The 24,432-nt window shown below is 41.0% G+C and overlaps 1 protein-coding gene across 1 annotated transcript in view; it reads left to right on the top strand.

The window, feature by feature from the left end:
* The window catches only part of Obi1 (ORC ubiquitin ligase 1), a 44,645-nt gene extending 21,473 nt beyond the window's left edge, over positions 1-23,172 (top strand). Inside the window, exon 6 of the mRNA XM_038310431.1 lies at positions 20,422-23,172. Within this exon, the coding sequence (XP_038166359.1) occupies positions 20,422-21,949 (1,528 nt within the window). The 3' untranslated portion in view covers positions 21,950-23,172. The remainder of the gene's footprint in view (positions 1-20,421) is intronic.
* Positions 23,173-24,432: the final 1,260 nt, after the last annotated feature.

Consider the following 24,432-nt stretch of genomic DNA (forward strand, 5'->3'; position numbering starts at 1 on the left):
ACTTTTTTTTAATATTTATTTTTATTTTATGTGTATTGGTGTGGATGTATGTCTATGTGAGGGTGTCAGATCTTGGAGTTACAAACAGTTGTGAGCTGCCATGTGGGTGCTGGGAATTGAACTCAGGCCCTCTAGGCGAACAGCCAGTTCTCCTAACCACCGAGCCATCTCTCCAGCCCAAGGAAGAACTTTTACTCTTAGATGTTCCCTTCTCCCGTGCTCTCTAGCCCTGTTTTTCCTTCTTGTCAGATAATGTCTTACTGACAAATTAGTGAAATAACCTGAGAAAGTGTTGCTTTTATGTGGGCTCGAATCCCTGTTATTGGCAGCTCGCCCTGCCAGTCACAGTAATGCTTATCCATTAGTCGTTTCCCACAGCGTGCTGAATGGAATGAAAGCTATTTTGTTTGTAGCTTTTATTTCTTGAAAAGTTGCCCACCAGATTTCAAGTTTAATGCCAGCCACAAAGATGTATGCTTTTAAATATCCATGACTCTACCAAGTAAATAACGGGAGACTCTCACCTGAGGAAATCTGGCCTCCGTCCACTTGCAAACAAGCAGCCCCTCATCTGAATCTAGCCTCCCTGTAGCATCTGCAGTCTCTAATGTGCGTGTCTCCTCTCCATGGGAAGGAAATAGTTTCATTTGGACGGTGATTTGAGCTGACCCCTATTCCAGATCAATTTGCAAAGCATTGAGGTATTAAATGCATTGTATGTGATTTATAGCCTTGTTTACTCTGCATCAGTAAACCCTGGAGGGATTCAGGGACAAGCTGATCACAGCTGAAAATGCCCAGATATGGTTCACGACAGAGTACTTATGTTTATGTAGAAAAGAATATGAAATTCCAAGAATTTAAAAGTAAATACAAACATACAAAAATCACTAATTCATTTCCTTCTCTACATAGGAAGTGCCTTGACTAATTATTTTCCTTTTGTCTAGTTGTCAAGTGTAAAGGAATAATTCTTACACAGTAACATGGTATTATTCTCTGATACAGTCGTCAGTTTGAGCAGACTATTCTCTAAGTCACCCAGAAGAGTGCACTTTAGACACCGAAATAGAAAAGAATTCAGAAGGTGTATTAGTCACCTCAGGCTTCCAGAACAAAATACATACACAGTTTGACTTAAATAATAGATTTATTTTTTTCACAGGGGCTGAAGGCTGAGCACAAGGTTTGGCAGGTTTGTTTCTTGTGTATGGCTCTTTTTGACTTACTGACAGCAACCTTCTTATCGTGGCTTCAAATAGTAAAGAGAGGAGAATGCAAGGGTTTTGTTTTGTTTAATCACTCTTCTCTTTTAAGAACACTATTCTATAGGCTTAGGCTTCACTCTTGTGTCCTACTTTAATGTTATTACCCCTTGAAGACCTTGTTTCCAAATATAAGCATACTGAGACAGAGGTCTTCACATAGTCTGTGACTGACTCTCCATATTGAAAACAAGAGGAACTTGAGTGCTTATTGGTTTCAAGTAAAATCAAAGTCTGAATTATCATTTGTTTTTCTTGCTTATCTTTCTTTTCTGTCCTTGATCCTCTATGATATCTAATCTTGAAGTGCACTGGACAGTTTTCCGTCCTTGACTTGAACTTCAGTGTCCTCTTGAGCAAGTGGAGGCTCGGAGGCTCTCCTAAACACTTCTCCCAGGGATCAGTCACCCACACTGACGTGTAAGAAATCCATTCTTCCTAAGTAGGTAGTCAGAAAATGGAGTCTTTTTTCCTCCTTAGCAGTTCCCTTCTGAGTGCATTATGCTGGGAGAACAGTTGTTTGCTATGTAGTGGGCGGTGGGCACCTTTAACCCTCCAGTTGTGTATCCCAGGAAGCTCAACTCTATAGCCGAATAAGAAATAGTTAATCTTTTCTTTTTATTTAATATTAGAGGGGCGGCTTTGAATATGGAGAATATATATTCTGCCAAACTCTGCCATTGACTAGGCTCTTCTCTGAGATATCTATTAACAGTCCTGACTTTGCCTTCTTGGCTCATAGCACAACTAAATTTATATTTTGTGTAATTGTTTCATGACTTTCTTCTGTTTGAACAAAAACTACAGTTTTACATTGATATTTACTACATTTATAGAATTTTAACTGTGTCCTGGTTTTAATACATGTTGGTTGAGTAAATGGAAAGAAACGCACAACCCTGAGACTACTAAGTATCATGGTTATTTAAGAAAATGTTTATCTTGGACTTTGGGGGCAGTTATAACAAAATGCCTATATACTGTATGATTTACAAATCATAAACATTTATTTCTTATAGTTCTGGAGCCCGGGACTGAAGTCCAACACCAAGGTGGGGGCAAGCTCAGGCTTTGATGCAGGTTCATTCTATGATTCATAAATAGCTGGGTTTTGTTGTTGTTGTGTCTTCACGTGGGAAAGAGAACAAGAACATCCTTGGACTCTTTATGCTGGTACTAATGGCGTTCAAGAACTAAAGGCCCCCATCCCTTCTCCAGTTGTGGACATACATCATGTTGTTAGTGCTCAAGAAATAGTGGCTTTCTTCTCAAAATCACCAGGAAAGTCAGCTGTGTAGTTCTTATATCACTACATTATAATCACCGTTGCCTTACTTCCTGGCTAGCAAGTTATCCCTAAATCTACTGTCTGCTTCTACAAGTTCAAAGCTTTACTTTTATTTGTTTGTTTTGTGTGTGTGTATTTTTGTTTGTTTTGATTTTTTTGAGGCAGGGTTTCTCTGTGTAACCCTGACTGTCCTGAAACTCACTCTGTAGACCAGGACAGCCTCAAACTCGAGATCCGTCTGCCTCTGCTTCCCAAGTGCTAGGGTTAAAGGTGTGCACCACCACTGCTTGTTCTTAGTCTGAGTGTAAACTGAGAAATACCAAGAGCATCACAACCCACATAGTTTAGAGTGGGCCCAAGCCAAAGGAGAACAGATTAATAATGAATTTTTCATATTTCTAGATTTCCTTGACTCCAAATTCTTTTCCTAAGCTGTCTCTGCAAGTATGGTTGCATTTGTACTCGATGGAGTTGGGAACTCCTTAGTGATGTGAAACATTTGAAGGTCCTTCCCTCATTTGTGCGTTTCTCCGCTTGCTCTTTCTAAGTACTTGCACTAGTTACCTTTCCATCACTGTAGCCAGAACTACACAATAGCAGCCTAGGGTAAGAAAGACTTATTTCAGCCCATCAGGCAGAGGATAGTTTGAGAGATCTGTCCATGTCAGTGGGAATAGGAGGTAGCTCATTATTCACACAGATGGACCAGGAAGCAGAGAGTAGACTGGAACCAGGGAGGCTTCCTCTGGTAACTTGTTTCCCCAGTTTCCCCAGCCAGGCCCCAGTTCCTAAAGGAACTAAAGTTCATAGTAATGCCACAGAGGTGAGCAGGTACTTAAAACATCAGCCTCTGGGACATAGCAGACTCGCAATGATACTCTGACATATAACATCTCATAGTTTTCTGTGGCCCCACAGCCCTGCCATTTGTAGGGTATGTGACCTGGCTTGGCCTGGCTCCACAAAAGCTTTCGTTCACACCATTCTGCCTGTGTTCTCCATTGCAGCTTAGATGTCACCTCAAAGCTTGACTCATAGGATACTCGGGGGCTTCCTGTAGAGAATACAGCCTCATGGGTGTTTTTGTTTGTTTGTTTTGTTTTGTTTTGTTTTTTAATGAAATCTGGGTATAAGCCTTCAGCTCTATAACTCCTGCGTTCTGTATGCCTATAAAACAGTACCATATGAGCAACACCAACCTGTTGCCAGTTGAGAAGTAGTTGGCCCCTTTGCACATTCAGCAGTCTCCTTCTCCAGCTGCATGGTTAAACCTGGGAATCATTTCACTGGATGGCCCTGTTCTAGCAGGGGCCCCTTCAACTTTCTGTTTTTTATTGAGTTCCAAATACGTTTGCAGTTTTACACCCTAGGACTTTTAATGGGAAGGGTAGTACCTTCAATATTTCAGTTTAATGATACTAATGCTGTCAGTGTCTACATCAAGCCTTTTCGCAGCCTAATTTTGTGCTGTCTGACAAATGAATCGCACTATTGTGAGTGTATAATCCCCACTCAGAGTTTCAGGGCTTAGGCAGAGTGTAGCTAGGTTCTTTGTCAGAACATCACAGGATTGGCCCCTGACTTAATTGCTTCTGATCTTTGGTTCCCATCTGAAGCTTCATGTGCAGTCTTTGCTATCAGTATTTCTGTCAGCATTCTGGTCTTAAGAATTTCCACTGGAGACCCTATTAGAGACTTTGAAGATTCCTTTAGCCCGTATCTCCAAACTGGCACTCATTTCCCCACAAACCATTTCCATAGGCCTAAGAACTTCATTATCAGGTTTACTTTATTGAGGCAGTAACCCCATTCTTGATAATGATTTTCCCTAGCCTTTGCATTGCTGGGATCAAAATCCCCAATAGGATCATTGAAAAGAGGAAAGACTTGGTTTTTTTAGCTTACTGTTTCAGAGAACTTCCAGCATATCAAAGGTGGAGACATTGGAAAGGTTTGTCTGTGGCATCAGAATCTTGAGGCAGCCACTGTTCCTGTGGCATGGACTAGGAACCACCTAGACCAGAAGAAAACCAAGGATAGTTGTAACCTTCAAAATCCTATCCTAGTGACCTGCTTTCATCCAGATGGCTCCACAATCTTCCAGAAACCACCCTGGATGGAGTAGTCAAAACATGAGTCAATAGGGGACGTCCAAATTCAAACCCCACTAGGCAGAAATTTTGCCCTGCTGCCAGTTATGGCAAAGCAGATACTTTTATCCTCAGCTGCTGAGTCACCTCGGTTGTGTAGAGCAGAAAGCCAGATGAAAAAGTCTTGGAAATTGAGGCGAGAGATGGTTCAGTTAAGAGTGTATATTGCTCTTTCTTTTTAATTGATTTTATGGAGCTCTACATTTTTCTCTGCTCCCCTCCCTTCCTTTCCTCTCCCTTTCAACCCTCTCCCATAGTCCCCATGCTTCCAGTTTACTCAGGAGATCTTTTCTTTTTCTACTTCCCATGTAGGTTAGATCCATCTATATATCTCTTGGGGTCCTCTTAATTGTCTAGGTTCTCTGAGATTGTGAATTGTAGGCTGGTTTTCTTTGCTTTATGTCTAAAAGCCACTTATGAGTCAGTCCATGTGATATTTGTGCATATTGCTCTTATAGATGACCCAAGTTTGGTTCCTAGCACTCACATCAGGGGTTTACAACTACTTCTAACTCCAGCAACAGGAAATCTAACACCCTATTCTGGCTTCTGCAGGCACTTTGCTCACATGCACAAGCCTCCACTCACACACTTGTGCACACACATAAATATTTAAAAAATGAAAATTAATTATTTTAAATTCTGAAAGTCATTACATAAAACTTGATTATAAATTTTGGATTTAACGGCTTTTCTTTCTATAAGTATGTATCTTGGTAATTTGTTATCATTGTGTCTTTATTGTGGTCTGTGCGTTTGATGTCTCCCTGCATGCAGCTTACTGTACAACCAACCTCAGGACTTGTCGGGTAGACCTGTGTTCACCCATGCCTACCCTGTCTTTAGGGGAAGTTAGAGTTCTCTGACAGTAAGAACCACGTCATTTTAATAGAAAACAAGGGCACTAGAAAGGAAGCAATACACTCCTGGATTGTAGCCTGACATTCCTTACCTTCTTACTACATTTGTGTCTCTTGAACCGTTTTGTCTGCAGTGACTTTAATAGTCAGCTACCAGTGTGTCTGACTGTCTAGAAACACAGGTACAGCATTGGCCTCACTTCCTTTCCTGACCTGCAGACTCACGCTTACATTTTCTACTACTGTCAGCACAGAGCATGGTGGTTAAGTCTTAGTTCCAGAGATGGACTGCCTGAATCCAGTTTTCTGTGTTTCCACTCTGTCCCTGGGTTCTCTGCATAATTCATTTTCTTCTACACTCAGAAATTGTCTATAGTACAGACTCAATCAAGTGGCTTAAATTTCCTGTTGAAACTGCAGTGGATTTTCCAAAAATGAAATCCGGACTCTGCATATGCTACTCTGTCCTGTCTTCTTCCTTCTCCACGTTCCCAGCTGCCCTCCTCCAGCTTTCCTGGCCTTCTGTTTATAGAGCATGCAGGGCTGGTGTCCTCTGCTTAGAATGCTCTGCTTCCTGATCTTTGTTAGCTGCCACTGTCAATCAGCAGTCACTTTTCCTGGCCATGTTGTTGAGACCAGTCCCTGCCTTCATTGCTTTCCATTCCCTTACCATTTCTTGTCAAGACCAGAAGAAGAAAATCATACAGGAAAGCGTTCAAGTATGTTGATGCTTGAACTCTCTAGGACTGAACACTAGCTACTTTGAAATGGGCCAATGAAACTTATCTACCATAAAGGTTATACTTGAGGTTAAGCAATTAAAGTTTTGAATGTACTTATAGCAGAGTACATAGTTATACTCAGCCGGTCTTAAAGCATGCTCAATTTAGTCTTTCATTTTTCTTAAATTACTGTGTTCAGTTCATTGTTCTTCAATTCTGAACTCTTAATTCAAAAGACTAAGAATGTTGCAGCCTATATCTTTTACGTCCAGGACTCTTAAACCTCTTAAGCACCTGGTAAGTATTGGTTAAATAAGCAAGTTAACAGTAGATAACATTAAGCACAATGTTTAGCTTATTGATACTCTCAATTTATATAGATAATATATTGAGAGGATTAATGATGTAGGTGTGTCTTCTATCTATCTGATGATTTCATTGGTTAATTAATAAAGAAACTGCTTGGCCTGATAGGTCAGAACATAGGTGGGTGGAGTAGACAGAACAGGATGCTGGGAGAGAGGCAGATGCCTCAGGCAGACACCATGCCTCTCCTCTCTGAGACAGTCGCCATGAAGCCAGCCACCAGGTCAGACATGCTGAATCTGTCCCGGTAAGCCACCACCTTGTGGTGCTACACACATTACTAAATAATGGGTTAAAGCAAGATGTGAGAATTGGCTAACAAGAGGCTGAAACTAAAGGGCCAGGCAGTGTTTAAATGAATACAGTTTGTGTGTTCTTATTTCATGGCATAAAGCTAGCCAGGTGGCTGGGAGCCGGGCGAGACTAAAAGCAGGCCTGCCCGCAGCTCCATCTACAGATTAAAGGAATTTTTCTATATCTTTTTATAATAAGTGCCCTAGTTACTGTTCTATTGCTGTAGTGAGACAATGTGTCCAAGGTAGATTATAAAAGAAAGCATTTAATTGGGGGCTTTCTTACAGATTCAGGATTTACTCATTGGCCATTATGATGGGGAGCATGGTGGCAGGCAGTCATAGCACTGGAGCAGTAACTGAGAGCTCACATCTTTGTCTAAAGACAGTAGGCAGAGGCAGAGAAAAACTCAAATGCCACCCCTAGTGACCACCTCCTCCAACTAGGCCACACTTCCTAATCCTTCCCAAACAGTTCTACCAACTGGGGACCAAACATTCAAGTTTATGAACCTTTGGGGGCTTCTCTCATTCAGACCACAACTGTAACAAAGAATGAAGGAATGGGGTGTTTCTTTGTCTGTGTCTAAATAAGTATACCCACTATATTCCATACTCCATCCTGTGCATAAAACTGTTTATTCTCTTGTTTCTTTGTCTGTGTCTAAGTACGTATACCCACTGTACTCCATCATGTGCACAAAACTGTATATACTCTTGGTTTATTTGTATCTTTGTCAGTAACTTCACTACTCATCAGGTTGCCAAATATGGAAATATTAGTCTTAGTGTTACTATCTTTCCTCATTCCACACCTGGCTGTTCAGATGTCCTTTTGAACATTCCTCTCGGACCTACATTTGTCAACTCTCCTCTCATTCCTAGTAGCCTAGATAGAAGTAATTTCTTGTTCAACCCCACTCTTTGCTTCTTCTCCCTTGAGAGTCTCCTGAACCTCGAGTATCTACTTTATTGTTGCCTGAAATCTAGATTATAAATCTGATCTTGCTCTTCTGTCTGATGACATTTGATGGCTCCCAGTCACCTTCATAGTAAAACTCAAATTTCTAACTCTGGTCTACAAGGCTTTGAGTGCTTAACCTTTAAACTTCCTTGTGTTTTCTCTTGCCTTGTTTTCTTTCTGTTCAGTCATGTGGAATTTCTCCCTGGGCCCACATATTTGTCTTTATCCTGCTGTACTTGCATACCTTGGCTCACACCTTCTTCCTTGTCTTCCCTCGTCTTGTCCAGTATTATTATTATTATTATTATTATTATTATTATTATTATTATTATTTAATGGCTACCCATTCTTTAAAATCCAGCCCAGTGTTACTGTTTATGAGGACATCCACAATTTCTCTAGGCCAAGTTGTGCCATGCCTCCCTTTTGTTCTGATTATTCTGATACTCATTAAAGTGGTATCAGTCCTGCTGCGTACTGATCAGCCTTAGAACTTCGTGACGACTTACTCTGCCAGCCCAAGGGCACTTAGATGTATTTGCAAATGCACGTACGTATGTTTACACTATGTAAATATATATCCGGTGTGCATGTGTAGCTTTCTGTTCTGGGACTGACAGAAGGAAGCTGTCTGTTCACTTTGCTCCATCACCACTTAGAGTAAACTAACTGGGGTGGGAAGATGTTTAATTTTTTTCTGTACTCAATATATGTGAGAGTTTTAAGATAACAGGACATCAGAGATTAGCATTTTCTCCAAATGAAAAGATCTTCAAGTGAACGGAGATTTTCGGAAGGTTCTCTAAGGTATGACAGAAATCGGAAGTTTGAGAGGAAACCACAGGAGATGGAGGTGTGTTAAGAGATTCTCCAGTCCTGGATTTCTTTTTCTTTTTCTTTTTTTCTTTTTTTTTCTTTCTTTTTTTTTTTTTTTTTTTTTTTTTTTTTTTTTTTTTTTTTTTTTTGGTTTTTCGAGACAGGGTTTCCCTGTAGTTTCTAGAGCCTGTCCTGGAACTAGCTCTTGTAGACCAGGCTAGCCTCGAACTCAGAGATCCGCCTGCCTCTGCCTCCCGAGTGCTGGGATTAAAGGCATGCGCCACCACCGCCCGGCCAGTCCTGGATTTCTTGTCTGAGTCTGTGTAAGCTGCATTATCTAGCTCTGTTCTGGCTCTACGCTGTGGCTCAGTTCTAATTGGTGAGTCTGCTTTTCCTCAAGGACCACATGCCAGTCCAGTCCCTTTCGTAGCCACTGCTCACCTGGCTGGCTAGGGTTGCTCTTCCCCCTTGACCTATTCATTCCAGCATCTTTTTTTCTCTCCAGATTCTGCTCTGACAAACACAGTGATTCCTGGTATTTGACCCCAGCCTGATCTAGTGACTGATTCTGTTCTGCCCTTTGGTTTTCCCAGAAGGAGAACTTGTACACTGTCAGGGGAAGCATGATGATACCCTGGGGCCAGACTGTGACAGCAGCTAGTGCTCAAGCCCTTGGGCTGGGCGCCTGAGGGGCCCTTCTCTGGACAGACAGCTAATTGGTGATAGACACTTACTGCAGTTTTCTGTGGCCTTGTCTTTATTGTGTTGATAGTATATTTTAGGTGCTGGCAGTGCTGATAACTAAGCAGTGTGGTTGTCAGAGCGATTATAATGAACTTTTGAGAACAGGAAGGATGGCTTCTACTTGTAGTCCTTCTTATAGCCCTCTGAGCACACGCTAATTCTCAATAACTCATCTGAATAATAATTACAGAGTAGCCCAGATCATAGTTCTTTGTTTTATTCTTACTGTTCCTTATACAGAGAGAAGGAACAGAAAAAGAATGAGCAGATTTAGCTAAAGTGAAAAAATGCATATATCTGTACTTGTCTGGGGAGTTTTCAATAACTGAGCACACATCAGTAATGTTTTCTACTACTGAGATTTTGTTATGATTACTGTGCTTTGGAAATATGCCGGTTTTTAATCTGTAAATATAGAAAGACATAAAATGGTATTTTTTTTCATGAATGATTATTATCATGCAAACTTTAAGGGCAATCCTTTCCTAAATTTTTTCCCCAAAAATGAGATTTATCTCAGATTAAAATGGATCTGTCTCTCTGATAGCATAGAGATAATAGTGCTTGCTGGTTGCTAGGGTGTGGGAAAGGTGATTTACTAGTTAAGAGTTTCTAAGCAAAAGACCAGAGACCAAGTCTCTCACCAGTGGAACAAGGAAGGAAAAAAGCTAGCAAAAAAAAAAAAAAAAAAAAAAACCCACAGTCTATAGTTGCCATTGTGACCCTAAGTGACCTTGTGTGGGCCCATGCTTTACTAGAGACTTGCCTTCAAAAGGATTAGTGTGTCTCTCTTCACAGATGTGGCCCAATGTATATAGGTCATTTCTCATGAGAATGTCAGCAGCGTAACCCTTTAAGTCTAAGTGCATGGTTAGTTTAAAATGGTTTTGCTGTTGTTTTCAACCCTGTTTTCTATTTGAAAGCTTGCCAAGTAGATTCTGTCTTGCTATTGTTTTGAAAGAGGGTCTCTCTGTGCCTCCCAGATGACCTCAAACCTGGAATCCTATGTTAGCTTCTGTCTGGTTGGTGTTACAGGCACTGCCACCATACCCGGCTTCTACCTGATATTTGAAACATTACTTTGGGAAAGTGGAAGCAAGAGGAATTTACAGTGATCTCTGTCTCGTTCCCCTGCCAGCAGATACTCAGTAAATCCTGGTGCTCCTCTCAGTGTCACCAGCAGTGCTGACAGTAGTCACTGTGTTCGCTAAATATGTGTTCCAACTACTCTTGGGAAGTTAGAGATAAAAATGTGCTTTCCTTTTTATATTTTATTCTTTGAATGGTGGGCCAAGGCACAGAAATCGTTTGTCTCGGGTTTTTAGAAGATATGTTTTCTTTGTCCTTCAATATACCTCCCTAGATGACATTTTTACAGAAGTATGCTATGACTAAGATTGTCATAGACAATACTTTTTGATTGGAAATTCTCTGGGAGTTTATGGAACTAAGTGCTTAATTTTAAAAAGAGAAAATTTTGAGGAAGCGTTTTTAGGAACATATCTCAGTAAATGTGCCCAGCTGGGAACATGGCTCAGTGGTATAGAATTTGCCTATCGTGTTTGAGATGCTCAGTTTCTAAGTCCAAGACTTGGGTGGGGCTTAGAATCAATTTTCTTTGTAGTGTGTAGATAGAATATTTCTCCTGCATCCTGCCAAAACACATGCAGTGATAAAATAGACATGGGAGATGTACAGCCAAGCCATAGAAGGCAAGAGAAGAATCATGCTGAAGCATTTGAGTCTTCTTTCCCACCAAATGTAATTTGGAGTTGCTTCAGCTCAGCTCTCCCCTTTCCTCTTTACCTGAAATTTTCCCCCTCTGCCTCGCTTTGGACCCTCTGTACCCACAAACAAGGCAGGGCCCCTAGCTAATCTTTCCTGTGCATCCCACTCCCATCAGACTCAGAGTCTTGATAGGTTAATTATGCAGGCTATGCACTCACGTTATACCTAATAAAAGTTTTTTTTTTCCAAATCAGGGAAGTTCCTAATGGGTAGATTGTATATACTGAAGTAGAGTATAAGGAAGAAGAGGAAAGAAAAATACAACAAAGAAAATACTTCTACCAACGTGCCTATAATGCCAGCATTTGAAAGAGTGAAAGAGGTGGAGGGACCTTGAGTTTAAGGCCAACCTCACCAATATAAGGAGCCCCTGTCTTAAAAGTAAACAAAACAAACCCTGTACTTAAAGTTATATACAAAGGCAACTCTGTGATAGATTTTTTTCTTTTTTTCATTTCTTTTTTGTTTTGTTTGTTTTTGAGATAGGGTTTCTCTGTTCTCTTTGTAGTACTGGCTGTCCTGGAACTTACTCTGTAGGCCAGATTGGCCTCGAACTCACAGAGATCTGCCTACTTCTGCCTCCCAAGTGCTGGTATTAAATAATAAATAGTACAGTTATAAGTATGGATGTTTTGCTTGCATGTATGTCAGTGCACCACATTGCATACAGTGTCCTCAGCAACCAGAAGAGAGAGCAGGCAAGTGCTCATAGCTTCTGAGTCATCTCTTCAGTGCCTAGGCCATTCTTTATTACAGTAATTGTGGTTGTTCTTAAATACAAAATCTTAAGAGTCATGGGTCAACTATTTTCATTTAGGTAGTCTTTATTCTGCGTAGTAGTTCATAAAATAAGTAGGCAAGCTGTTTTAATAATCACTGGGAAAAAAGTCACTGTTGTCTTATGGGCTTTAATTTCTTATGCTGATAGTAAGATGTAATGTTTTGACAACAAACGATAAAATCCATAGGAACAATTGTGCATTTTCTCCAGTGATGGCTAAGACAACTTGCCTAATCATTTTATGAATTACTATGCAGTATAAGCCAAATAAATCCTTCACATTTTGCTTTGGTCATGTTGTTTATTACAGGAATAGGAAGAAAACTATCAGAGTGAGCTAACCTCTTTTTGATAGAAGGATAAGTTATCACACTCCTATGTATGCGTAAACTTCACCATTTTATTCTGTCTGCTCTCAGTGTAGTGACATACACGTGTTCTAATGTGAAAGGTTTTCCTCCCCACTTGTCATTTCTTTTGGGTATCCTCACACTCAGTAACGGTCCTCACCTCTATAATGATTTTCCTGCGTTAAGCTCTCCTGGCGTGTCTAGCATCTCTTGGACAGATGAGCAGGATGGTGTTCTCGCAGTCCACTTGGGTCGGAGTTTACTTTTTGCGTTAATTCTGCTCAGTGTTGTGCTGTGTCTCCATTTTTGTTGAGCGGTTCTGTCTTCTGTTTGTCTGCTTCTCTGAAGTGCCTTGTGAGGTGTTTCTTTGGGAGGGGGAAGGGAGGGGAAGGGGAGGGAGGGAGGGAGGAGGCAGCATAACTAGTTTGCTGCCTTTGTGCTCACTGCATAGCCCGTGCTCACTGCATAGCTCATGCACATTGCCCGATCATTGGGACCTGACAGGGCACTGATTATGTATTATTTGTATTTGTGTGTGTGAACTGGAGAGCTAGAAGTTGGAGGCTTTAATGTTATGGAATTACAGTAAATAAAATGTGATAACTACAATTTGAGCCATGTTAGGAAACTAGTGTTATTTAACTGAGCTAGGGTAATGTGTGCTTATTGGAATCATGTTAAGCAAGGATATCAGTACTGAAAACTTTTAAAATTATTCATTTATTGGTTTTTCAAAACAGAGTTTCTCTGTAAACCAGTCCTGGCTGTCCTGGAACTCACTCTGTAGAGCAGGCTGACTTCACAGAGATCCTCCTGCATCTGCCTCCCGAGTGCTAGGATTAAAGGCGTGCACCACCACCACCCAGCGAAAACTCTTTTTTAATACCTGGTTTTATTTAGGATACATTTCTATCAGTAGGAAGACAATGATTTGTGTAATATTTAGTGTCACCCTTCTGTGGCTCATTTTCATTGTTTGGATAGGTACAGCCTTCATAGACTAATATGTTTGATGCTTGGCACATAGGGAGTAGCACTATTAGGTGTGCCCGTGTTGGAGTAAGTGTGGCCTTGTTGAAGGAAGTGTGTCACTGTGGAAACATTCTGAGAGGTATCATATGCTCAAGCGGTGCCCTGTAAGGAAGACAGTTGCTTCTGCTGTAGAACTCAACTCCTCCAGCACCGTGTCTGCCTACACACCACCATGAAGATAGTGGAATAAACCTCTGAAACTGTAGCCCGCCTCAAAATAAATGTTTCCCTTTGTAAAATTTGTCATGGTCATGGTGTCTCTTCACAGCAGTAGAAAACCTAAGATACTCATGGATTTCAAAATAAGAATATTATATATTTGTCTTATTTTATGGAGTAAGATAGCACTTAGCAATATAGAAATCTTAGAATAATGGGACAACCCATCAACAATTTACATGTTTCTTAAGAATAGGGTTCAATATTAAGCCTATGATCTCTAGTGATAAACAGCCATGACACACTGCTAGCAATACAGTACATACTGGAATGGTAAAGGAAATATTAAAATTGAAAAAACAATAGCAAAAGAAAAAAGATTAAAGACTGCAGTAAACACATGGTCACAACCCTAAAGAAAGAGCTAACTGGCTACAGAGGCATATATGGTGCTTCTTAGCCTCCCTTCTAGCCCAGGATAGTTTGGTATCTTTTTTCTTTTTTTTTTTTTTGCCATATTTACTTATTTATTTTGTGTGAGTGTATATGTATGCTCTGAGGGTTTGATGCTTGCATCCCATGTGCTGCATGTTTTAGAACAGCTTGCTGGAATTATCTCTCTTTCACCATGTGTGTTTCTAAGATTGAACTCAGGTCACCATCAGACATTGCACAAGCACCTTTACCCGCTGAATCCTCCGCCAGCCCAGGAAATACTTATCTCTAACCAGATAACCAGAAAATGAAGGTGCAAAGCACTTAACACACCAGGTCTTTAAAATCTTTGCCTAGCAAGTAGCCATAAGGAGCCATACTAGGGAACAGGTTATCAGCAATCATGTAGCTTTAACCTGAAGACATCATTCCCTAAACATTGTCCCGTGTTACTTTTGTGGTTTGGCCTCTTCGGTGCTTCAGCATAAGCCTGGTGGATGTTTCAGCTCCAAAGACAAGGGCTCCTTGTTATGCCAAGATTCTGGATCACAGAAACTTAGGGTTCCTCTTACACTTGTTATTAACTAGATGGCGAGACAACAGTTTGGCCAGAGTTGAGAAGGTATTCCAGAGCTCTACAGAGACATTTAACAGCACAGTAGAGCCATCTGCAGAAAACTGGGCATGCCGTTGTCAGTTATAAAGAGCGTTTGAAAGGGAGGATCATCAGATTCTGCCATCTACTGTCAGTACAACCTGCACGCCCTTCTCAAGGTGTTTGCAGTTAGTTGAGCATGGACTCTGGGCCTGCTATTATTTTGCCCCTTTTCCGGAGTCATGTGGATTTTAAAATAAGCGTCTTGAAATGATATGTAACTTAATACTTAATAGCACTGAAATTTGTCAGTGAGGCTGGGGCACAAAAAACAGTCCAGACTCCAGGTGCTTTCACTTTGTTTTGGCTACCTCTGCTTGTACGTAAGGAAAAAGTAAGGAAGCCAAAGATTCTGCTCCCTCCCGCAAACAAGATGATGCCTGGTGTGTGCCTAGCCTGATGACTGATTCTCATACATCAGGAGAAGGCAAATGGTTTTTCCAGAATGCCATGCTCAGGGGTGGCTCAGCAGGTAAAGGCCTCCAGCCTGAGTGGAGGAGATAACTGCCTCTGCCTTTTGTCCTCTGACTCCCACATTCATGCTGTGGGGGAAACACATGTGCACGCATGCACTCACGCGGGTGCACACACACAAAATTGTAGAAGGAGCTGTGGGGCTGTGTCCCACCACCCGGCCACCGGCTAGCTTTACATCCAAAATAATCACACGGAAACTGTATTCATTTAAATACTGCCGGGCCCATTAGTTTCAGCCTCTTACTCACATCTGTATTAACCCATTTTTAGTAATCTATATAGCACCACGAGATGGATCGCTTACCAGGAGAGATCTTAAACTGCATCCATGTTGGAGAGGAGAAGCATGGCGACTGCATATGGCGACTGACTCAAGCATCTGCCCACTGCCTGCTACCCAGCATTCTGTTCTGTCTACTCCACCTACCTAATTTTCTGTTTTCTTAAAGGGCCAAGGCAGTAGCTTTATTAATAATGAAAGTAACACATAGACACTCCTCCATCACAAAATAAGAATATGATCAAGTCTTTGAGGAAGAACCTTTCTGGAGTTGGTAGTCTTGCCAATCCCCTGTGCTTATTGTATTTAGTCCTTTAATTGGGGTTATAAATGAGAAAGGCAAAAGTTTCTCAACTAGCTAATTGTATACATACTGAAACTTTATTAGTTCTTCAGACGTTAGGTTCTAGTAATTGTTTTTGCCTCGTTTGTTTTCTTCTGGCCCCTTTGAAACACATTTTGTTCCTTCCTTATGAGACACTGTGGAGAAAAGTAGTCCTATGAACTCTGTTGTTATAGAGGTTCTTACTGTAGTGAGGTCTGCTGTGAGATAGTGTCTTTCATGTAGAACACAGAAGATACACCCCCACAAGCTCAGCAATGAACAAGACATGATAAATGGACTCCACCAATTGAATTGCCAGCACGAAAGGAGGAGTTCTCACAGAACTGTTTTCTAGAAGAATAACAACTACAAGCAATTGATGACTATGCGGAGAGGACAGGAGAATCGGTCCTTTCCAGGAACCAGCCTGTAGATTAGCTGATCCAGAGAGGTCAGCCCTAAACACTTGAGAACACTGAGTGACTTCAGAGGGTTTATTTATAAATCTACACACATATAACTGAAAGATAGGAGGCCATGGGTTTGAGGAATTGGGGTGCATATGAGGGGGAAGAGGAGAAGAGGAAGAATGACATATACTTGTATATGAAATTCTCAGTAAATAATTTTAAAAGGAAAGATAAATGTTCAAAAGAAAAAGATCAACTTAATATGACTTTCACTCATCAGTGTTCTGGTAAGGTCGGGAACAGGCTTTTGCCTCTGTATCCTTTTCTCTCATCCAGAACATAGACTTCAGTTAACATTGGCAGGCTGAAAATCCTGTAAGCATCTCTAGAGTCTGGCAAAGATGTGTCTCCAGCGTCAGTTCCCAAACTGTTCGCAGTGTTTCTCTGGCATAATGAAGCCTTTGGCCATCACTGCTACTTTGAAAATCAAAGCTTTTTGGTCTCTAATGGAATGTTTATAAAAATGCACCAATGTGAAATTTGCTCAGGAAAAGGAAGTAATGTTAAATGATACTTAGAAATCCCTCTTGCCTTGGCATTGCTTCATTTAATGTTATGTACTCTGGAAATATCGGGAATTAGTAGGAATAAAAAAGTATTAAAACCATAAGATAAATAAGCCCTTGTGTCCGTTGTCTTATTTTGTGCAAGTATGCCATTATATCTGCTGCTTCATTGTTCTTTCTGTGTGATAGCTTACCTTTTGCCAAATTCAATAAAAGTGTGCTGGAATCACTAAACTCTCCTGACCCCTGTGTCAGACTCATCTTGTCTGCGTGTTTTACTCAGGTGGAAAGGAACACTCTCTGGATGCAGCTGTAAGAATGCTAAGCCTATAATTAAAAAGCTGTGCTGTATAAAGTCCACAATAAAAGGCGACATGCCACTCCATTGCTTTCTGTGTTGCAATAAAAGAAAGTCACATGTGTGAAATATATTTAGTGTGATAATAATGGTGACTATTATAATGTTTACACATAAAAGGACAGGATTTAGCTTAATTCATCCTGTGGTGTTAGCTCTGCCTTAATAAACTAATGTAGTTTAAAGTAGGCTGTTATTTTTTTGAGATGTTTATCAGAGGACTGCTGTTTACCAGGGATTCTTCTAAGAGTCTAGCAGTAAGTGTAGACTAAGAGGTCCCTTGTCCCCCTGGCACATCAGAGACAAGAGACAAATCAGTTTCCATGGTTTTGACTATACATTTCTGTTAGTTTGCCCATTAACACAGTTCGGAAATTCCCATCACTCAGTATTATGTTTGCGAATTGTTAAAATGGAACTTTGGGGTTCTGGAATCTTTGACCTTTTAGAAAACAGCCTAACTTTCAATGAGTTGTGCTTTGCCTGTCCTCTTTTCCTTTTGTTTCTTTTTTTGGGGAGTGGGAGGGCTTCTTGTGTCTTTTTAAAACTTTTTATTCTTTTTGTCTTTCAAATCATGCATCCCAATCCCACCCATCTCCTGTTCCCTTGCATCCATCCTCTGCCCCTACAACCCCATCTCCAATAAAATAAAATTTAAGAGAAAAATAGGGGGTGGGGGAAAAAGAGAGAAAGGGAAAATCTCATCGTGGAAGCTGCAGTAAGTCACACAGTAAACCCCTTTATCCACACATCTTTACATGCAGGCCTTGATGGCAAAGAATCATTGGTCTGGTTTGAGGCCCTCATCTATGCCATAGACACTGGACCCTCCCTGGTCCTCTTCCTGGACATCAACTCCTAGCCCTGGTACTGGGCCTGGGCAGTTGCAGGGTTGGTCAGCCGCCAGCTCTCCCTGTCTTCACCACCACCATGGTGAGCTCTCCAGCATTGTCCCGGCTAGTTCATCCTTTGCAGCAGTGATCCAGTTCTCCCACTTTCACGTGCCTGTCCCTCTTAGTATAGGTTCAGATGGGGCACTTCGGCTTTTCCTCTCCAAAATACAATACCAAAAATATGACTAGGAATATCACTGACTTCATCTCAGAACCTTTATACTCTTTTAGAAATATAACTAAGTGGGGGTGGGGAGATGATTCAGTGAGAACTCTCACTGCACAAGCTGAGTGTGGATTCCCGGCATACATCACAAGCTGTGAGTGCACATATACTGCTGTTGGAAGCGGGACAAGAGGACCACTGGAGCTTGTTGACAGTCTAGCGAGAATATAGCATGTTCTAGGTTCAGTGAGAGGCCTGAATCTGCTAGTATGGCAGAAAGGGAGAGGGGACACTCGGCACATGCACATATACGTGTCTGTACCGCACACACATCCATTTGGGAGCATTCCTTACTTGTTACTAGTTCCCAGTGGCATCATTTGGTAGCATCTGATGTGCTTTCTAGTGGCATTATTTGATTTTAAATCATCTGGTCATTTTTATGTGAGGATCTCTGTGTTACAAAGTCTGTACTTAAAAGTCAATCTCTGTGAGTAAATGTAAGGCTGTCATTTTTGCTCTTTGCATTAAATAAACATGCTACACAGTTTTTCCATTTAAAACCATGCAGGTTGATTATACCAGAATAGTTTTAATCAGGAACTCACAATATGTTTGCAGAACATACTCCAAAGTCTTCCTAAAGCTCTCTTGCCCATCTACAGCACTGCCCTGGACTATATTTAGAAGCCAAAACATTTTTTTAACAAAGAAAATCTTCTGTTGTTACTTAATCAAATGCTCACAGTAGCAAACTTTGTCTTAAGACAAAGAGGTCCGCTCCTTTAGTTTTTGTTTTTATTATGTCTCTTGCTTTTGTCTTGCATTTTAGTAGTTGAAGGCAAGGTGCTCTGGGAGTCGAGTTAATTGCAGTGAGCAGATCAATATTCAGCAATCGTGTCTTTTAAAGCCCTTTCTATCCTGAGATGTGATGATTCTATATTTACCTTTGCTCTTGCTTTTTTTCTGTCAGTAGCAAGAGAACAGAGATGTCAGTGCTGTGCTGGAGAGAAGTTGAGCCAGGGCTTAGGAGACAGGTGACAGGTACTGGGCAGCTGGCTGCAAGGTACAATCGCTCTTGGCTCCTTGTGCTTCTTCATAGGTTTTAGTGCAGATACATTTCCTTTGTTGTAATTAGTTTTTAACTAGGAAGAAAGGGAAGAAAAAGACAGCAGTTTTTAGAAGATACCTTCTGAAATACCTTTCTCCAAACAGACAGCTCCCAGATTCTTGCAGGTGGGTTAGACGGAAGTTATCAGGAAGAAGCTGAAAGAACGTAAGGATTTTTCATGGTCTCATGTGAAGGTAGTTTTATGTGCAAGTTCTCCCCATCATCAGATAGAATTAATGTTGGTATTTCATGTGTTTCTCAACTGGAGTAGTCTGTGTCTCCCTGTACTAGCTGCTAAAATTGTTTTCTCAACTCAATCCAGTACCCATCCTTGACGGAATAATGGAAAATAGATAAAACTGGGTAAAGAGTGAATGTTTGATGTTTTTTCTAGTCATTCTCAAATATTCCCTTTCAGAAAGTATAAAAAATGTTTTATGCATAGTATATTGGAACCACAAGTACTGACTTTGTATTTCAAAGTTGGAAGGAATGAGATTGATGTCCTGTACAGTTGTAAAATGCCGAAAATAAGGAGAGCTGAAATGAATTAAAGCCTAGTGTTGAGAAAGGGCAGGAAAAAGCTTCATATCAACAGTGACTGTAATTGAAAGGGTCCAAATAAGTATTTAAAACCTCCCCTCCTGAGACATCTAGGATTTCTGAATTTCAAATTGACATTTTATGTTTGACAAGGTGACATTGTATAAGAAATGTATTGTAAAACACTGCTGTACGATAGGAAAATGATTGAATGTAAATATTTCAAGATGTGGACTACTGTTCAAATGTTATCATAAATCTTTGCCATTGTTTTAGGGGATAACTCTTCATGCATATGTGAGCTGGATTGATAGCTAGCTCTTGGAAAGGAAATCATCGGCGGGTTTCTGCCTTTGTCTCAAATGCTAGTCTGCCTTTCCCACTAACGTGTTATAGTAGCCCTCTTCTGTGCTGCGCTTGATAGTGCGCGTTCTGTAAGTGCAGTCACTTTGTGGAGGTGCTGCTCTGGCATTGCTTTTGTCCTGTTCCGTTCTGAATACATGATGACTCCACTGTTACATGACTGGGGCTCTCACTGTGATGTGGGCTGGGACAGTTTGTATTTAAACTTTGCATTGAAAACAACCTGAGCTATGTCATTAACCTTCCTTCTATTCTTTTCAGGTTTGGAAGGTTTACAGTTGCTGCTCTTCAGTCCAAAGTAGAACAGTATGAACGAGAAACCAATCGCCTCAAGAAAGCTCTAGAACGAAGTGATAAATACATAGAGGAACTAGAATCTCAAGTAGCACAACTGAAACATTCAGATGAGGTCAAGGAAGATATGGATGCCCTTTGTCAGAGGGCACCCTCTGCAGATGGCAAGGGGCCCAAAGGCAGCGATGAACTTGTGGCATCAAAGAATCAGGGTGACAGTGTCAGGAAGCAGGCTGGCGCAGCCACCTCCACCTCAGCTTCTCACCTAACAACATCTAGCTGCAGACTCGCTGACACCAGTTGTGCCAGGCAGGAAAGCACCAGCAAGACTGAACCAAACTGTCCCAAGAGCAAAGACAGATACCCCAAGCCCACGGAGATGCTGCTGGCTATGCGAGAGACACCGATGGATGCTTATTTGGAAGGAGAGTGGGGCAGTAAGCCAAGTGACTGTGCACCCTACAAAGAGGAAGAGCTTTATGATCTCCAGGCTCCTTGCACTCCTTTGTCCCTTAGCTGCCTTCAGCTAAATACTCCAGAAAACAGAGAGAACTCTGTAATCAAGGCAGGGGGTTCCAAAAAGCATGCAAACCATCTGAGAAAACTGGTATTTGATGACTTTTGTGACTCTCCAAATGCCTGCAATAACAACTCTTCTGAGGATGATGTCAGTAAAACTGAAACTGAAAAGAAGTCAGACCGTTTTGTTTCCCCGGAGACAGGATTCTGGGATTGTTGCTCTACAAGTTATGCGCAGAGCTCGGGGTTTGACAGCTCAGAGCGGAGCACGATAGCCAGTTCTGCTGGGGAAATCCCGAGGCCAGGACCATGCATGTCCAAGAGACTAAATTGTATTCGCTCTCTCGAAATGAACCGGACAAGAACATCCAGTGAAGCTTCCATGGATGCCGCTTATCTGGACAAAATCTCCGAGCTGGATTCCATGATGTCAGAGTCTGACAACAGCAAGAGCCCTTGTAGTAATGGTTTTAAATCAGTGGAGCTGGAGGGCTCCTCAAAGTCACCTCGAGGCAGTGAGTTTCTTGAGGAACCTGACAAGTTGGAAGAAGGACCTAAACTGAATCTTTCCAAAAATGCTCTCACTACTGATCAGTTAGAAAATGGCAGTGAGTGGAAACCCTCTTCTTTCTTTCTCCTCTCTCCCTCTGACCAAGAGATGAGTGAAGATTTTTCTCTGCACCCCACTTCTAATTCAGGAGCTGGTGAAGTCAAACCTCAGAGCTGCTTGTTTCAGACAGAGTTCTCCCAGGGTGTCCTGTTAAGCGGCTCACACGGACTGTTTGAAGAACAGAGGTTCGGCTCCTCTTTATTTAAGATGTCTTCAGAGATGCAGAGCCTTCACAGCCACCTTCAGTCTCCGTGGTCTACTTCCTTTGTGCCTGAAAAGAGGAACAAGAATGCGACTCAGTCAACAAAGCGCAAGATACAGAGCAGCCTTTCCAACGCCAGCCCATCCAAAGCAACGAAAAGCTGACTCCCCAGAGAGAGGCCCCGTGGCTTTGTCCAGAAAGGGGTGTGGTTGCTTTCAGCGTTACTGTAGTCACTTCATGAAGGTTCTATAAATCATGAACTGATAATCTTCAGTAAAGTGTCAAGTCAGAGAGGTGGGTTTACCTGTTTACAGGGTGCTTCATCTTGAAGAAACTTTGGTCTTTTAGTTGGTTATCTGTCTTAGCAGAGAGGTTAGGGGCAAGGGTGTCATTTGTCTCTGTATTGTTCATTGCTTTGTTTAAATGAATGTTATATGTATCTGGATTGGCTATATGTTGTTTTCTAATATCTTATTTAACCGTTAGATACGGTGGCCTGTTAGCTGTCTTCAGAACGTGTGTTTCTTAGAAGTTTTAGTGTTTTCTATACTATAAAGCTATTCCTAGAGTGAGATGGTTTGTATGTCCTTTTTTATTTACGTCTAGTGGTGGCCTAATCATTCTGCAAGACCATGCTGGAGAAGTGGCGAATACTCCACCCGTAGAGTATTCGCTGACCTTTTCAGATTTTACATAGCGCTTTGCCACCTGTTTCATTGTGTTCTGTCCATTTTGTGTGTGTCTGTGCGCGTGCGTGCGCAGAAATGCTCTGGAGTATGAAAGAACATACTTTTTGTATGAAAATTCTTTCCAGGTTGTTTATATTTGCTCATCTTTGAGCGCATCTATGTGTGGTGTAAAGTTAGAAATTATTATGTATTGGAAGGCAGGCACTGATCAGTTAGGTTGGGAGGAATTTGAACATCCTAGCTTCATTTTCCAGATGTGTAGGTAGAAACCTATTAGGTTTTTGACTCGGTGTGTCGCAGGGGAGCCTTTTATGTGATAAAGTTCTTGTTTGCATGTTACTGCTCACTGTGGGAACTGTAAGCATGGGAGCCTTTGTGCTTGCTCTGTTCTCCATCCAGAAGAAAAAAAGAAGTTCCTATTGGCTGATAGACTATCCATTATGTAGGAGAATTGTTTTTCTTTGTGGAAAGTAACAAGTGGGAGTGGGAATATGTAAGAGCTAAGCACAACCTATAGTTTAGGCTTTAAAAGTACATGATTTTAAACATGTTTGATATGCCCATATAGACTGTAAAACTAAGTCTGTATGCTAATAACTTATCTAATGTGCACTGAACATTTTACATGTATTGTCTTACCTTAACACTGCATGATTTTTTTTTATGTGAATTGAATAAAGGATGCCATATGCACTATATGTCTTTGATGTCATCTCTGATAATGGATTAGTTTCTGAAAACCTAGAATACTATTTTCAATTCATTTTAAAATATAGCAGTTGACCGAACTATGGACCTAAGGTGGTCTGTGCTTGTTTGTGTTTGTAGTGCAGAGGCTGCAGCCTAGGACATTGTGGGTACCAGAGCAGTCCGGCTCTGAGCTGCAGCCTTACCTGCACCTGGTTTTGAAAGGTCTATGAGCAAAAAATGAAACAGAAAAGAAAAAACAGCAACAAAACATAAACAAGAGTTTTATAATGTTCCCACATTTTTAATTTTTTTTTAAAAACGTGCCTACTCCACAAGAAAATGATCTGAAATTCCAAATGTGATTTTAAATAAAGGCTTATTAGAACGCAGCTGCACTGTGTCTGTGCCTGCTCCTGATAGGAGAGTGGAGTACTTGCAGCAGAGGCTGTGCCTCGAGAAGCCTAAAATATGGACTGTCTGCCCTTTTCCTTAAGAATTTGCTGACCCTAGTTATAATAGACTCTGAGGATTCAATGAAACCATAAGGAACACAACAAATCACTTTTATGATGTAGAGAATCATGCTCTCCACTCTCAGAAGGAACAATAACCAAGGGGGAGAAAAGCTAACAGGGTAGTATTTGTTTTATCATACATATTTTCCAATAATTCACTTTCTGCCATGGTAAAACTAATGGATATTTTCAGAGCTAGTGGCAGTTTAAATATCTTTGATGATACAGTTAGCTCTACGTTTAGAATTCATGTGGAAATTAAGGGGATTTTTGTCATGGTTAAAAAGTGCTGTCGCCTGAATGTCCCCCAAATTATATATATTGAAATCTAACCCCCAAGGTAGGTAATGATATTATGAACTAGGACTATTGGGAAGTGATTATGCCATAAAGTAGTGGTATTAATGGCTTTGCAAGCAAAGTGGAGGGTACTTGCTTGCCTGTTCTAAACATAGCTAGTAGCCACCATTTTTGCAATAAAGAACAGGCCCATATCAAACACTCTGATGCCTTGATTCTAAACTTCCTAGCCTACAAAACTGCAAGAAATTTCTATTTCTTTTTCTATAATCAGCCCAAATGGGCCAAGACAAAGTAACCTCACAAATTCCATAATCAAGAATGTGTCTATTTTTTTTTTTATCAATTTGCATTCCATCATTATTCCTGACATGGAAGTTGAAATTTGTAGCCTAGTTTGCCAATGACTATCCTGGTAATGCATCCTTCTTGGACCAGAATGTTTGTTAGCTG

This window comes from Arvicola amphibius, chromosome 13 (genome assembly GCF_903992535.2).
Source record: "Arvicola amphibius chromosome 13, mArvAmp1.2, whole genome shotgun sequence".
NCBI classification, from domain to species: domain Eukaryota; kingdom Metazoa; phylum Chordata; class Mammalia; order Rodentia; family Cricetidae; genus Arvicola; species Arvicola amphibius.